This window comes from Lynx canadensis, chromosome C2, assembly GCF_007474595.2.
Source record: "Lynx canadensis isolate LIC74 chromosome C2, mLynCan4.pri.v2, whole genome shotgun sequence".
Classification (NCBI taxonomy): domain Eukaryota; kingdom Metazoa; phylum Chordata; class Mammalia; order Carnivora; family Felidae; genus Lynx; species Lynx canadensis.
Genome location: NC_044311.2, coordinates 60709845 through 60724978, shown reverse-complemented (window position 1 = coordinate 60724978; position 15134 = coordinate 60709845). Strand labels below are relative to the sequence as shown.

At 38.8% G+C, this 15134-nt stretch overlaps 1 protein-coding gene across 3 annotated transcripts in view; it reads left to right on the top strand.

The window, feature by feature from the left end:
* SERPINI2 (serpin family I member 2) overlaps positions 1–15134 on the top strand; it is a 41499-nt gene that overhangs the window by 12206 nt on the left and 14159 nt on the right. For all 3 annotated transcript variants that reach the window (XR_004344083.1, XM_032594697.1, XM_030328721.2), the window contains exons 6-7: positions 9622–9719; positions 13596–13682. Coding sequence is in view for 2 of the 3 variants with exons in the window: in XM_032594697.1 (XP_032450588.1) it covers positions 9622–9719; positions 13596–13682 (185 nt within the window). In the remaining variant the exon portion in view is untranslated. The remainder of the gene's footprint in view (positions 1–9621; positions 9720–13595; positions 13683–15134) is intronic.

Below are 15134 nucleotides of genomic sequence, written 5' to 3'. Positions count from 1 at the left end.
AAGATCACTGTTTGGGGCCAAAAACACTGAGTTTGAAAATTGTTCATGCCTTGTACTACAGTGGTGTCTTAGGAGAGTCATCAGCTGTCCTGAGTTGTGGTTTTATTAGTATGAAATTGGAATAATGACACTTGTAGCCAAAGTGGCCCCAGCATCATCAGCCTAGTTAACAAATGCCTAGATAATAATGCATAAGTTTCAAACTCAGTTGGCAACAGCAAATACAGGCTTTTTTCAGAATTCCCTTCTCCAACATTTTAGGAATCTTCATAAGAATGCTGCCCAGACGACAATTCCACCCAGGCTACTACATTCTGGACAGCAGACTCTTTGGTCTTATTATCAGCTTCTCCAAACTGGCCACACTTCTCATACAACTTCTCTCATAGTGTGACACAGACTTCTCTTTTGATTCCTCCAAGAAAAACGGTTATGGGTTTGAGTTATGTCCTTCCTGATTCATACGTTGAAGTCTTAACTTCCACTCCCCCCAAAATGTGTGACCTTGTTTGGTGGCAGTCTTCACAGAGGTAATCAAGTTAAAGTGAAGTTATTAGGGTGGACCCTAATCCAGCACGGCTGGAGTCCTTATGAAAAGGAGAAATTTGGATAGAGAGATACACAAAGCAGGAAGGCTACATGAAGAGACAGAGGGAGAAGATGGCCATCTACAGGCTGAGGAGAGAGGCCTAGAACAGACTTCTCCCTCATAGTCCTCAGAAAGAACCAATGCTACCCACACCTTAATTTTAGACCTCTACAATTATGAAACAATAAGTTTCTGTTGTTTAAGCCACCTACTTTGTGGTAATTTGTTGAGGTAGCCCTTGGCAAACTAATACAAGAACAACTTCAATGTTTAGCCAAATTTTACTGACAGCTTTATGTTAACAAAAGAGGCTTCTAAGGTGGAAAGTAATTTAAAAACCAGGTGCCAGGGAAGAGTGTTCTGGAGTCCAAGCCATGTCTTGTAACCAGGGAGTCTTCTCCTGTCCACTGCTGACCTTAGCCTACCGCTGTCATGGTACCAGAACCCACCCTCACCCAGAGTCTTTTTCATCTCCCTCCAACCCAGCAGTTGGAGTCCTCCAACTTTTCCCAGCAGAAAGAAGCACAGATTTTCTCCCATCTCTGAGGCCAGATTCCCAGTCATGATCAGAATTGACAATAGCAGATTCTGACCTTCAGTGGATACCTTTTCATACCATGTAGAATAAATTATACCCTCATCATTTCAAACTTCACTATTTCCATCCCACTGGTTCTATTTGCATAATGGAAATTTCATCATGTTGCTTTTCCCAAACAAATAAACACTTTGTCTTAAACGTGAATGTAGATCTTTGGTGATATGAAAGCAGAAACATTAAATGGCAGTTGTACTCCCTCCCTTTTCTCAAATAAATTCCAGGCACCAAAGATTTTTAAAAATTTTTTTTAAAGTTTCAATTATAGTACCTCATTACATAATTATATTCATAACACAAAGTCTGGCAAATAGAAGATGTTAAATAAGTGATGACTATTTTTCTTTCTTTGTTAAGATCACTGCCCAGCCAGTACCAAAGTAGAAAGTCTTCTCTGACTTCTCAGTCTCTCTTACACCTGTCCCCTCTGTCTGGCAGGCCCTTCTCCATGGTATCTACCCAGGAAATTCTCATTCATCCTTCATCTTCCCCTCACAATTAACTTTTCAGTGTACATTTCCCCAACATGCTCACATAGACTCAACCATCCCTTATCTTTATTTCTAGAACATTTTATACAAATTTATATTATAACACTTATTACATTACATTTCCATCTCTTGCTCACATTCTTGTGTATCCTATTAAAATGTGAGCTCTGGAACAGGAGATTATGTCTCCGTCATTTTGGTTTCCATAGTCCTTGGAGCATTTCATAGTATATAGTATGTGCTAAATGAATATTGTTGAATTAAATTATATAAATAATTTCAAAGAAACCAATTCTATGTTATTTCCCTTTATCTAATTTTAAATACCTCAAAACCCAGAATTCAACTTTCCAATTACACTTTAATTCATTCCCTGTGAGGATCCTGTTGAAACTTTCCCATATGTGCAGCATAATGAAAGATAGAACATCAACCATTTTCTTGGAAACCTCTCTAGAGAGATAAAATGAGTGTTTTAAATTCACAATATTGAAAATTTTGTTATTAATTATTCAATCACATTAATACAACATTACATTTAAAATACGTTCACTTTTGGGGCACCCGGGTGCTCAGTCGGTTGAGCGTCCGACTTCAGCTCAGGTCACAATCTCACAGTTTGTGAGTTCAAGCCCCGCGTTGGGCTCTGTGCTGACAGCTCAGAGCTTGGAGCCTGGAGCCTACTTCTGATTCTGTGTCTCCCTCTCTCTCTGCCCCATCCCCACTCATACTCTCTCTCTGTCTTAAAGATAAATAAAACATTTAAAAAAATCTTAAATGCATTCACTTTTCACAAAAGGATGAGTCTTCTGATTGATTAAAGGAATGATTTGATTATTTAAGTTCACAAACAATTTTAGTCCATGAGGGCACATTTATTGAATTAAGTTTCCTGAGCACTAAGATCATGGATTGGAAGTTCTGACATACATTTTCTCCCAAATGAATAATTTCCTCACAACAAAAAATACCCACTTAATATCTGTGTTCAGTACAGAGAGAGAAAACCATATAGGCTGAGTAAATACTTTAGGGTGGACTGACAATTTTAGATTTTGTTACTCAGTGCCATGGTTCTTTTGTATCTGGATGAATCCATTATGCTTTCAAATTGGTAACTAAAGACTTTAGTAAAACTGAATAGTTTAATCAGCTGTATTAGTTTCCTAGGGCTGTTGTAACAAATGACCACAAACTAGGTGGCTTAAAACAACAGAAATTCATTCTCTCACAGCTCTGGAGGCTAGACGTCCAAAGTCAAGGTGTCAGCAAAGCCACCCTCCCCGAGACTGTGTGGAATCCTTTCTTTTTCTTTCTTTTTAAAAAAAAAAATTTTTTTTTACATTTATTTATTTTTGAGAGACAGAGAACAAGTGGGGGAGGGGCAGAGAGAGAAGGAGACACAGATTCCAAAGCAGGCTCTAGGCTGTGAGCTGTCAGCACAGAGCCTGACGCTGGACTCGAACTCACAAACTGTGAGATCATGACCTGAGCTGAAGTTGGACTCTTAACTGACTGAGCCACCCAGGAGCCCCTGTGTGGAATCCTTTCTTGCCTCTCTGCCCAGTTTCTGGTGGCGATCCAGAATCTTTGGTGTTCCTCTGCTGATAGATGCACCATTCCAATCTTTGCCTCTATTGTCATATGCTATCTCTCTTCACATGGCATTCTCCTTTCTAATAAAGACACTAATGATATTGGATTAAGGGCCGCTCTATTCCATTAGGACCTTGACCTAACTAATTGTATCTGCAATGACCCTATTTCTAAGTAAGGTCACACTATGAGGTACTGAGAGATAGGACTTTAACATATGAATGGGGGAAGGCACAGTTCAATCCATTACACCAACTATGCTAAGTTCTGTTAATGTAACACAAAATAAAAGCCTCTTTGGTGGCAAAATTTAGTAAATGCCAACAAGAGAAAAATTAATCGTAAGAATGCTTGTATATTAGTAACACTAGGAAGGAACATGTGAATGACTATTTAGATTATAGTTACTATTTAAGAAACATTTCTTTTTCTTTAATGTATGACTAGTTTAGAATCAAGGTCAATAAGATATAGACTAAAAATGCTAGAGTGCTTTCTAGTGTTTATTATTTGTAACATACCAGATATCTAGTTTTAGAATTACCCCATGTTGGATAGCAGCTAAAATAATCATGTTACTTTGTCTAAATGTATACGGGATCCTGAAAACATGATAGCAGTCAAAATTCCTCAGATTGAAGAGTCTGACACACACTTTCTATATATCAGATCGTCTCTATATAAGAAACATTCTGAGAACATGTTCTTATGATTATGTGTATGGGCAAAAGTGATTATTTATACATGCAAATAAGGTAAATGAAGAAGTACCTTTCATTTATATAGCATTTTAACTTTGTAGGGCATTTAAAGTAGTTTTTTAAGTTTATTTATTTATTTTGAGAGAGACAGAGACAGTGCAAGCAGGGGAGGGGAAGAGAAAGAGAAAGCAAAGAGAAAGAGAATAAAAGGAGAAAGACGAAAGATGAGAGAAAGAGAAAGGAGAGAGAAAGAGAAGAAGAGGAAAGAGAAGATAAAAAGAGCCAGGGAGAAAGATAAAGAATAACGATGAAAGAGAAAGTAGAGAGAGAATTCTTAGCAAATTCCACGAAGCCAGTGCAGAGCCCTATGTGGGGCTCAAACTCAGGAAATTGTGAGATCATGACCTGAGCTGAAACCAAGTGTCGGATGCTCAACCAAGTAAGCCACTCAGGTGCCCCTAATTTAAAGTATTTTAATACTTAATGTTGTGGTTCTACAGTCTGACTTGGTTACATCTTGCATTTTACAGAGAAGGAAACTGAGTCACTCAAAAAATAAATTGATCAACATCCAACTAAGTGTTGGGAGACAGAATTAGCTCTTATGACTACTGTCTTACAGCCTTATGGTTTTATTGGTTCGCTACTTCCTAGAAATTTTATCTCCTGTTCAAAAGCAGATTGATTGGGACCCCAGTATGGACAAGGAACTGGAAAAGATGCGAAGTGATGGACATGTTCCCCACTGATAAGATGGTTACCACTTAGATGGAGTGGGCAAGATTTGTACAAGACATTTACTAGCAATATACAGCAGTACACAGTAAATATCAAAAGAAAGGTCCAATCAGTAAGCACTAAGGGATTCACGAAAGAGAGAGAGAGAGAGAGAGAGAGAGAGAGAGAAAGGAAGGGAGCACCAGAAACTGGAGTTATAAAAAAGGGCTTTATGGAAAGGGAAGAACTTGAACTGGGCTTTACAAGAACTGAGGGGCACCCGGGTGGCTCAGTCAAGCTAAATGTCCGACTCGACTTTGGCTCAGGTCATGATGTCACAGTTCGTGGGTTCGAGCCCTGCATCAGGCTTTGTGCTGTCAGCACAGATTCGCTCCCTCTCTCTCTGATCCACCCTCACTTGCACACACACTCTCTCTCTGTCCCCCCACCTCAAAATAAATAAACTTAAAAAAAAAGAAGAAGAATCAAGAGGGTTAAGTCCCATATGGAAAGGGGAATTATTGAAAATTTCCAAGTAGGATAGTGGAATGATGAAGGCAGTGTTTTAGAGAGAAGTATGTGGCAGTCACAATGCCTTTGTTCATGCTGGATAACTTGTCTGAACCCTTTCCCTATTTCCCACTGCCATCCCCATGTTTCTGGATAACTTCTATTGGTCCTTAAAACCAAGTTTGGGTCTTAGAAAGCTTTTCTGATCTTTCCATTCAAGGTAACACATCTTCCCATTTCCCTGCTGGGAAAACTTCTCCGAGTATCTCATGTTTATTGCTGCATAGCAGTTATATTAACATTATTATTTCACCTCCCTCACTGGACAATAAACTTCTTGAGGTCAGAGCTACGCATATTTCCTTTCTGTGACCTCAGCACAAAGCGTGCATCTGAAAAACAGTAGTTGTTCAATGAACTTTTATTGCTTTAATCTGAAGAGTAGTGACATTCAAGATGTGTTAGAGAGGGAAAGACTGAAGCCCAAAAGATCAGTTAAAAAACCACTGCAATTATATGTGGCACTAAGTAGTAAGTGTTTAAAGGGCACAGACTCATTGGGAACAGCAAAAAAACGGTGAAGTAGAAAGACATTTAGTGGAGTATTGACTGATGAGATCTGGGTTAAGAAGAAATAGATTGATTTGAGGTTCTAAGTTTGACTTACCAGGAAAATGAGAAGATTGATTTCTTATTGTTTTGTGGCAGTCCTTAGCTGGGCACCTTGGACTTCTAGAGAGTTCTGTGGTAGACTTCTGAGAGTCCTTGAAGCCCTTGACACTATTAGCAAATGTATGCATGGATCGTCATACATCTGTTTTCTTTGGGGGAGGCTTCATAGTTATCAATGAGTTTTCGGTGTTCTGGGTCTTTAAACTTGTTAAATACTACAGTTCTATTCAAGAGTATAGTAATAACTAAATAACCTCTTTGTGAGAAGTATCATTCTTCAAAAATATTGACTGATGTGGCATCTCACAGTACCTTTAGCAACTGTTGAGACGAGATCATGGCAAATAGAATATAATACTGAAGATGAAGAGCTTTGCCACCGTTTTACTGTGTAACTTTAATGAACTTTCCTAAGATTTTTCTTTAAATGTTAAATGGGACAATGATAATACACGCCTCACAGAGTTATTTTGAAGGTTACATGAAATCCTGTTTATAATGTTTTTAGTACTCAATATCTATTATTATTTTTATTATTATTCTCACTCATTTTAATACATATCAAACATCCCTTGGAGTGCCAACACTGTCCTAGATGCTGCCTCTCTTTACCACATCTCATTTAATCCCCCAAATAAATTTGATAAATATCAATTTTTATATGCACATTACAGATGAGGTACAGACAGGTGAATGCCTTGCCCGTGGTTACACAGCTAATACATGGCAGAGCCAACATTGTGAAAGTCAGAAAACAGGTGTAATGTAGGCAAGCATGAGGGAGAGCACAGAACAGAGCAAGTGTCCGTGATACAATGAGCAGCATGAGCTGTAGAGAGGCAGTGCCCAGGAGATAACACCTTCCACAGGACATGAAGTATGTTCTTACTGGGCTAGAAATCAGTCCCAGCTTTGGCCAGCTTTGGATCTCCAAACAGGTGAATGTGAACTGTATGGGTGAAAGAAAGTGATCTCAGGGTAAATGAAGCTGAATATGAGAATAGAAATGTCATGACTAACTGCAGTAATGATTACAAAATGTTCACTTACTTTAACCTTTTGGACACTGATACCAATTGGAATCTTGACTTTACATTAAACAGTGTCCACATATGTCTTGTATGTGACAGAAGGTATTTTTAGGTCAGTCCTTGAGATTAACGGAGTATTTCATACATAGACACACACAGACACAGACACATAGATACACACACACACACACACACACACACACACACACACAAAATATACTTCAGGTGATTGGTTAGAAAGTGACCAGAAACTGCCATGTACTTATATAATAATCTAGGCTCACTACTGTCCAAGAGTGGGATTTCAAATGTTGAGGATAGGGACCCCAAGGGAGACCCATCCAAGGCTTTGTGTCAATAACCAAGAGTGCTGGGTGTAAAGGGTGAGGAAGGGACAACACCAATCCACACTAGGGCCTGCAGACCAGGAGTGGATCCATCTTAAAATGGAAATGCTAATTTTTTTTCCTTCATTTTCTGCACCTGTTACCTATGTTAAACCGCTTCAAGCCCAGTGCTCCTGCCTGGCAGTAACTGTTGGCTTTTAAGCAAATAGACAATGTTTACATCTGCTGAAATATTCATTTCATGATTACTTAATTGTTAATTGTCTATCCAGTCTTTTTGCTGCTGCTTCTTTTTTTTTCTTTAGATGCATCTTTTGACAATTTTAGATGAGGGTCAAGGAAAAGGGGAAATGAACCACATCTAAAATAAATATTACGACTCACAACATTTGGAAGAGGTACATAATGAATGCTGTATCTATATTGATTGAGATTATGACTTCAAATTATATTTTGATGAGAAGGCAACGTGGGTTAGCACATTAACTTTGATTTGGAATGGACCTGAATTTGAATCCCGGCTCTGTGTCCTATCTTGAACCCGAGCCTGGAAATCCTCCTCCTCTATCCTCCACTTTCTTAATTAATGGCAATACTAACTTTCTCAGATTTTTGTGAAGATTAAAAACTATAATCTATATTAAGTGTCTAACACAAGGAAGTGCTGCTTCACACCTGGCTATTCGTGGCTCCAGTAATTATGGCTAATTAGAAATTGGCTGTAGATTATACTTTTATTAAACGGTTGAATGAGTTTCTATTGCTGTAGGTTTCATTGGGCTATATTACAGGTAGGACCGTAGCTTAAATGACTCTCCACTGATAATTAGGCATTATTAAAAGTTGTAATAAGTCTTGCAGTATTCTTGTCATTATCCTAAAACTATTATACTAAAAATAGCCTTTTTTTAGGCGAAGCAGAACATTTAGTTTCCACCTTTTAGATGCCTATCCTCCATTTAGTTGTCAAAAAGAATGTGGTAATAAAAACAGGAAAAAAAATGAAGACTTCAAACCCATCATGTTGCATATTATCTTTCTTAGCTGGAACTGAAAAGAAAGAAGCTGATTTTAAATCACTATCGGTAGAATTTAATGCCCATGTTGTACCCCATACTCAGGGCTCTGAATAAGTTAATATTTTCCAAAAAGTATATCGTATTTTACCAAGATGTAATTCAGGCCCGGTAAATTTCTGACATATCATGTTCGTTGTTTTCAAGAATTATAATTAAAAAGACTGCTGAATATTTGGCAACTGAAACAATGATGTAATCGGACTGACTGCTCAAGCTAATTTCTAGCTCCTGGTACGGGCCTACCTATTAGTTAAGCAAGGATTCCATCCTTGACCAGCCTTGTCTGTATCCAAACTGGACAGCACAGGGGCAAATGCCCATCAGTTCACAGACTGAACTCCTCAGGCAGGACTTGCTCTGGAATCTCACTGATGTAAGACATATACAGAACTTCCTGTTTTTTTCTTTCATGAAGTTTCCAACCTGGTTTTAAAAGGCACATCGATGCTTCTGGCATCTATAAAGTTGGTAAGTACTAGCTTTTCTTTTTGCTTCCTTTTTAGTGAAATGGTAAAGTGAGGGTCAGTGTTCTGTTAGCTTGGAATCACAGATCAGCCTGAGAGACTCTTTGAGAGTCTCTGGTTAAGGTCTTCACATCAGGCAAAGCGAGGTTGGAAGACTTGAGTGGAAGCTAGGGTCCTAACTTAGGGCCCTGCATTGGAAGAAGTGGCCAGCAATTTTTTTCCTCCTATAATTTTTATCTTTAATTTCCTTTCTCTGTTTTACCCCTTTCACAGGACCTGTTGGGAAGACATTAGGTGTGTCCATAAAGTGAAGGAAGTCACATCAGCTGTGACAATAGATGGGAAGAACAATAGATTATTAATGCCTCTCTGTACTTCAGTAGCCAACAGTCTTCTCCAAGGGCTGTTGGCTCCTGCTCCCTTTCCACAGTATTTTGGATGTATGCCAGGAGCCATCTTTGATGGTGTGAAAAAGAGTATATGTAGTTGCTGGAGGGAAACTTTACATTTCTAGGGAAGGAGCCAAGTAATTGAAAACTTAGAACTCTCACCCTGTTTCATTAGATAATTACAACTTCAAAAAGTATAATATTTTCTTCCCCCTTCTCACCAACCATTTATCTGGGAAGCAAGTTATTAGCAGCCTCAGAACTCGGGGAGCTCGGGGAAAATGGTATTATATATGAGAAAATGCAATTGGGATAATGAAAACAAAAGATTTCACATTATATTCTCTTCCAAGTCATCCATTTTATAGAAAACATTTTGGTAGCATAAAGGTGCACGGTTTTTCAAGACTTTTCCTCTTCATTTTTTTTTTTAACAGATTTAAAGTCGAACAAAAATTAGACTTCAAAGAAGCTTTGTATTCTTTGAATATAACTGAGATATTTAGTGGTGGCTGTGACCTTTCTGGAATAACAGGTAGTATGATAAGTATGTCTTATGTTATTATGTTAATATGTTTTCCTAGTAATTCTGTTAACTGACTGATCTGAAAGAGCATTCGGCCTCAGAAAATACATGCATGATAACTAAATGTCATAGTCATGTTGAGCCATCTGTAAACAAGCACTTTATTTTGCATTTAAGTCATTTTCCTTAATGAAAGTCAGAAAGCATTTTGGAATGTTAGCTAAGCCTTCTAACCATGCTTGTAATAAAACTATGTAGGTAAAGTATTACAGGGGCTTTTATTTCAGCCCTGTTTGGATTTCCTTATCAGAATAATGGAAATTACAACGTTGAGTCTCTCATCTAAGCAGAGCTAATAAAACTCTTATAAAGCAATTTGCAAATGTTAATTTGGTAATATTGGAGCCCATGAAATAGGCATCCACAAGCTGCTGGGTGATGAACGTAACCTAGAAATTGTGATGAATCTGAAGCTTGCAGTTTCAGCTTAAGACTAACCACACATCCCCGGGGATGGAGCTTTTGTGCTAACTCACACCTGGGAAACTGCACATGGCTAAGATGCTCACTCACACAACAAAGCCCAAGACACTCTTTTATTTTTTCTTGTCCTGGCAGTACCTGCTAGTTCAAAAATTACCAGCTAAAAAGAAAAAAAAGTGGACAAAGAGGGCTGATGTGTCCCCATTTTCTTACCTGCTTTTAAATTCAGTCTTCTGTTTTATAAAAAGGGGCCTAACCTTACAAGCTTGTCTGTCTGATGGAGTTTTGTATCATCACATGGAAATATTGTGTATTCCTATGTAAATTTCTGGGCTTTGGAGAAGTATTCATTAATCTATTCACTCATCAATTATGTGGGTAAATGAACAGAATGAGTGAGCTTTCCTGGTGGAGGAGGTGGGTGGGGTACTCTGGTGACAGATGTTCATTATTACCTTCACACATGATTTAGCTACTTGTTCTCACACTGACAGATAGATCTGACTTCTCTGACAATTTCCTCAGCATCAGGAATGAGGCAGTGAACGTTAAATACTGCAACACGATGCTATCTAAGTGTGCCCTGGAACACAGCCACCTTGCCAACCTAAAATAAACCAAGCCATTTGTCAAGCACCTCTTCCTGTTAAACTTCTTTCTGGCCTTCAGAAGCTCACTTGCTGTACCTCAGACATTTAAAACAGCCACTCACCCTGCAAATCCCCAGCAATTTGTGACTTCTATAAAATTTCCTTTCATAGGCAGATTTATCACAAAAATACCTCCAAATGCTATATAAAAGAATTTGTGCAAGACGATAACCTTAAATAGAGAAAAACAAATATCCAACACTTTCTTCTCTTTCTCTCCTGAGTTGCCTATTTGAGTTGCTTTAACTGCTTGGGTTCTGTCTTACTGCCTGAAATAAAATAGCCACTGGCCCTACATCTGGACATTAAGAGAACACTACATTCCCTGCTATCCCTACATATCATTTGTACAATAAACATTCACTAAAAGCTACTGTGAATCAGTCCAACACCAGTGCCTTGGGATATTTACACAAGAGCTACTATCCTATACTCCTGTAATTCACAAGCTTTGGATGAAATGTTTTCAGACAGTTACTTTGGAAACCTTGAGATGAATGTTTGGCTTCACACTGTTATTACTTCTTGTGTTACCTTTAGTAAAATATTTAACCTTTCTGAGCCTCAACTTTCTAATTTGTCAAATGAGATAATAAATCCCGGTGGAGGAAAAAAAAAAAAAGAAAGAATGGATGTAAATCTCCTCGTTCAACATCTGACACAGAGTAGATGCTCAATAAATGTTAAATACAAAAAAAAAAAAAGTGGGGTAATGGCACATTAATATTTATTTGGATGTTTTCTAGCAAAGCTGTAAAAGGGTTCTCATCCTCTTAATTTGACAAAGACATAGTTGGAATTATCATAGAAAAGGAAAAAAAAATATTACAAACCTGAGAAATCAGTGAGTTTATAGAGTCCAGATTCCTTATTTGTCCAGATTCCTTATTTGTCTATTATCTGTCAGGTCCCGTTCTTTTCCCAAGATCAGGCCTACTTTGTGGTAAGACAGGATACATGAGTCCAGAGGCCCAGTCTACTAGCCATGCAGTCACTTGATCTGGTACCAGTGCTAAAGTGGGTGAAATTCTCCACTCCATCCCAACATGCTTTTTGTTCTTCACTCTTGCCTTGGTATGGCACCCTAGGTCCTCTACTCTGGGCGCCATATGTGAATCTTACCTTATTTTAGGTAGTCCTTAGGAAAGAACACGCTTATTTGCCTGACCTTTTAATAGACCATTCTCTTGCATTTCAAGATATGCATGCCCCCTCTTTTCCATCTTATGTGTCTCTGTCACTGGACATGTTCATATCCTTTGATTTATTTGTTTGATAAGTATTGATTGTCTACCAATGACGTGCCAGGCAGTTTTCTAGGGATGCATGAAATGGACAGAGTTCCTCTTCTAGTGAAGTCTACATCTACTGATGAATAATTAACAAGTAATTAGTTAATTAAATAGTGAGGTGATGGATGCTGTGAATTAACTAAAATACCATCATGGAATAAAAGGGGATTAGGTCAGATAAAAGCAGACTTAGGGTGGGAAGGGAATACTGGATTGGGAAGTAACACTTTGGGGGGACCTGAAGATCAAGGGAGCCAGTCAAGGAAAATTCTGGAGAAGGGGGTATTAGGCAGGAGAGTTAGGGCTAACGCCTTGATACCTGACCTTGAGCTGGAGCTACTGGCTGAGGAGAGGAGGGTAGCAGAGGTAATCAGGGCCCCAGATGAAACATCGCAAGCGATTTGGAGTTTATTTTTAGGAAGCCATTTTTTATGCAAATATCCCTTTGATGACTTCTATATCTTACCTGAGGGGCTCTGCCTTTCCATAAGCTGTCAGAGCTGGTTACCGTTAGTAAGGTATTTCTTCCTGAATCCTTCTAAATCTGGTGGTTTGGGTGGAGTCTGCGTGATCACATCAGCTTTCTCTCCCAAGAGAGATAAAGCTCTCTTTTCTCCTTTCTCTTCAAGATTCCAGGCCCATGGTCCTTCCTTTACCTTCTGGCCACAACTGAACCCATGACCATGTTTCCGTTGTCTCTCTGGGGGACACTGTCGGATCTAAGTGGTCCTGACACAGCAGGAATGGCTGATGGCTTCTGAACTCGTGGCTTCACTTCCCCATTCTCAAGGAGACTATCCCCGCAGGTCACAAGATCAGAAACGCTTCACACACACATCAGTTCCACCAAGGGGAGATGAGGGGCATGTTCTCTCAGCTTGTATCCACACCGGAACAGAATGTTGTAAGACACTATCTTACACTGAGAAATTTGACAGGTTTTAAAGCATAGCTCTGAAGTGATTTTGTAACAGATGACACAAAAGCTCTTTAGACTTTCATAGCCTCACCAGTCTTGAAAGAAAGTAAATTTTGTTTTAAAGTCAGATCAAAACTGAATACAGAATTTGAAAGGCAAGTTGGCTTTGAGGTTGAATACATAGGGTGGGATTAATTTAAATCTGAAAAGCCTTTTTCATCTTGTCTGTAGACCATAGCTAAGGGGGCAAAACCTTCTGTCCATACAAATATTTCACTTAGTGGGATACCTGATTTGAGGCTTATCCTCTTCTGTCTTTTCTTTTGTATCTGGGCTAAATTTGATCTCTCTCTATGGGTCTCCGTATCATTTTTGCAAGAGCCAAACCTAAGCCACCGTCATCTCTAGCAAATTAAGTAACTTGGAGTAAGTTTTTTTTTTTCCTGTTCTTTGTTCATTTGAAAACGTAATTAACATGGGACCCAATAAGTAATGGCTCTGACATTTTAATCCTTAAATACACTTTTCTATTTTCCAACAGATTCAGCTGAGGTATTTGTTTCCCAAGTCATGCAACACGTTTTTTTTGAGATAAATGAAGATGGGAGCGAAGCTGCGGCATCAACCGGTAGGACAAATGGTTTTGTCGCGAGAAAAGACTCGGGGGAGAATTCGCGACATTAGAGCACTGGCGTTTCTGCATACCCAGATCTCCTGTTTCCCTCCTGCTGTCTAGTATATTATAGGAAGAAAAGAGAAATTGGCTATTTTTGCATCTCTGCAGCCGCAGCTTAATAAAAAAGGGAAGGGAAGGGATTTGGTTAGGAGATGAGGCCCATCTACTGATATTTGCTTATTTGTAAATGGGATTTTACCTGCCAATTAGGAGATAGGACCTGTGGAGGAAACTGTAGGCTGGCTCAACCAAGAAATTCTTATTATCCAGGAATGCTTACTTTTAAGGGACTGAATTAATTTCATCCTTCTATTACACCAGGCAAGTCCCTACTTTTCTAATATGGTGTTTGTCATTATCTCTATTCCAGTGGCTCTCAAACTTAGCTGCACGTTAGAATCACCTGGAAAGCTTTTTAAAATGCTATGCCCAGTCTACCTCCCAAAATAATTAAAGTAGCATCTCTGGAGATGCAGTCCAGACTCTGACATTTTCTTATGTTTCCCTAAGTGGTTTAAATGTGCATCCAAGGTTGAGAACCATTGCTTAACGGTGGCTTCCAGCCACCTGTTACTCCAAGTGTAGTGCATAGACCAGCAACATCAGCATCACTTGGAACTTGTTAGAGATGCAGACCCTGAGGCCCAACCCCAGACCTACTTAATCAAAATCTTTGTTTTCCAAGGTCCCTAGGTGATGTGTGTACACATAACAATTTGAGAACCACTCCTTTTGATGGATTTCCTTGAATTAATGGTATTTTGAATAATATCTAGGCTGCACACAAGTAATACTCAAAAATCATTGGAGGAAATTTCATTAGAAATGCAAAAGCCACTTTCATGAATGTCTCATAATTCCTGTTTTAATTCCTTAGACTACTCTGATTGTAGTCAATATGTCAAAGACATGCACCCTTTACACCGTCTTATTGATAAATTTCTGTAAATTTACATCCATGTCATTAATTTCTTGGTTAATTTGTAATGCTAGGTAGTGCCAATGGATTTTAATATCTGGGTGGGTCACACCAGACTCCCACTGCCATTCTGTCATCTCCTGAAGGACTTTGCATTACTGTGCTCAAGGAACGTAGATTGGAAGAGATGGGTTATTTCAATATAGGAGAAATAAATAAGTTGCATTGGATGAAGTTGTTGGCCTTTGTAGACAAATTTTCCAGCTGTTTTGACGTAAGAGTCTTTACAGATCATCGCCTGATCCTCTCACTGTATTGGTGAAGAAACAGGCCCACAACGTGAACTGGTTTGCCAACGGTCATACTATTAATTGACAGCAGAGTATGAACTCTAATCAGGTTCCCTGACTTCAAGTTCAGCGCTCTTTCTACTATCACCCACGGCTTCTAATGTTTAGAGTTCTCTAAGAGGCCATAACGATCAC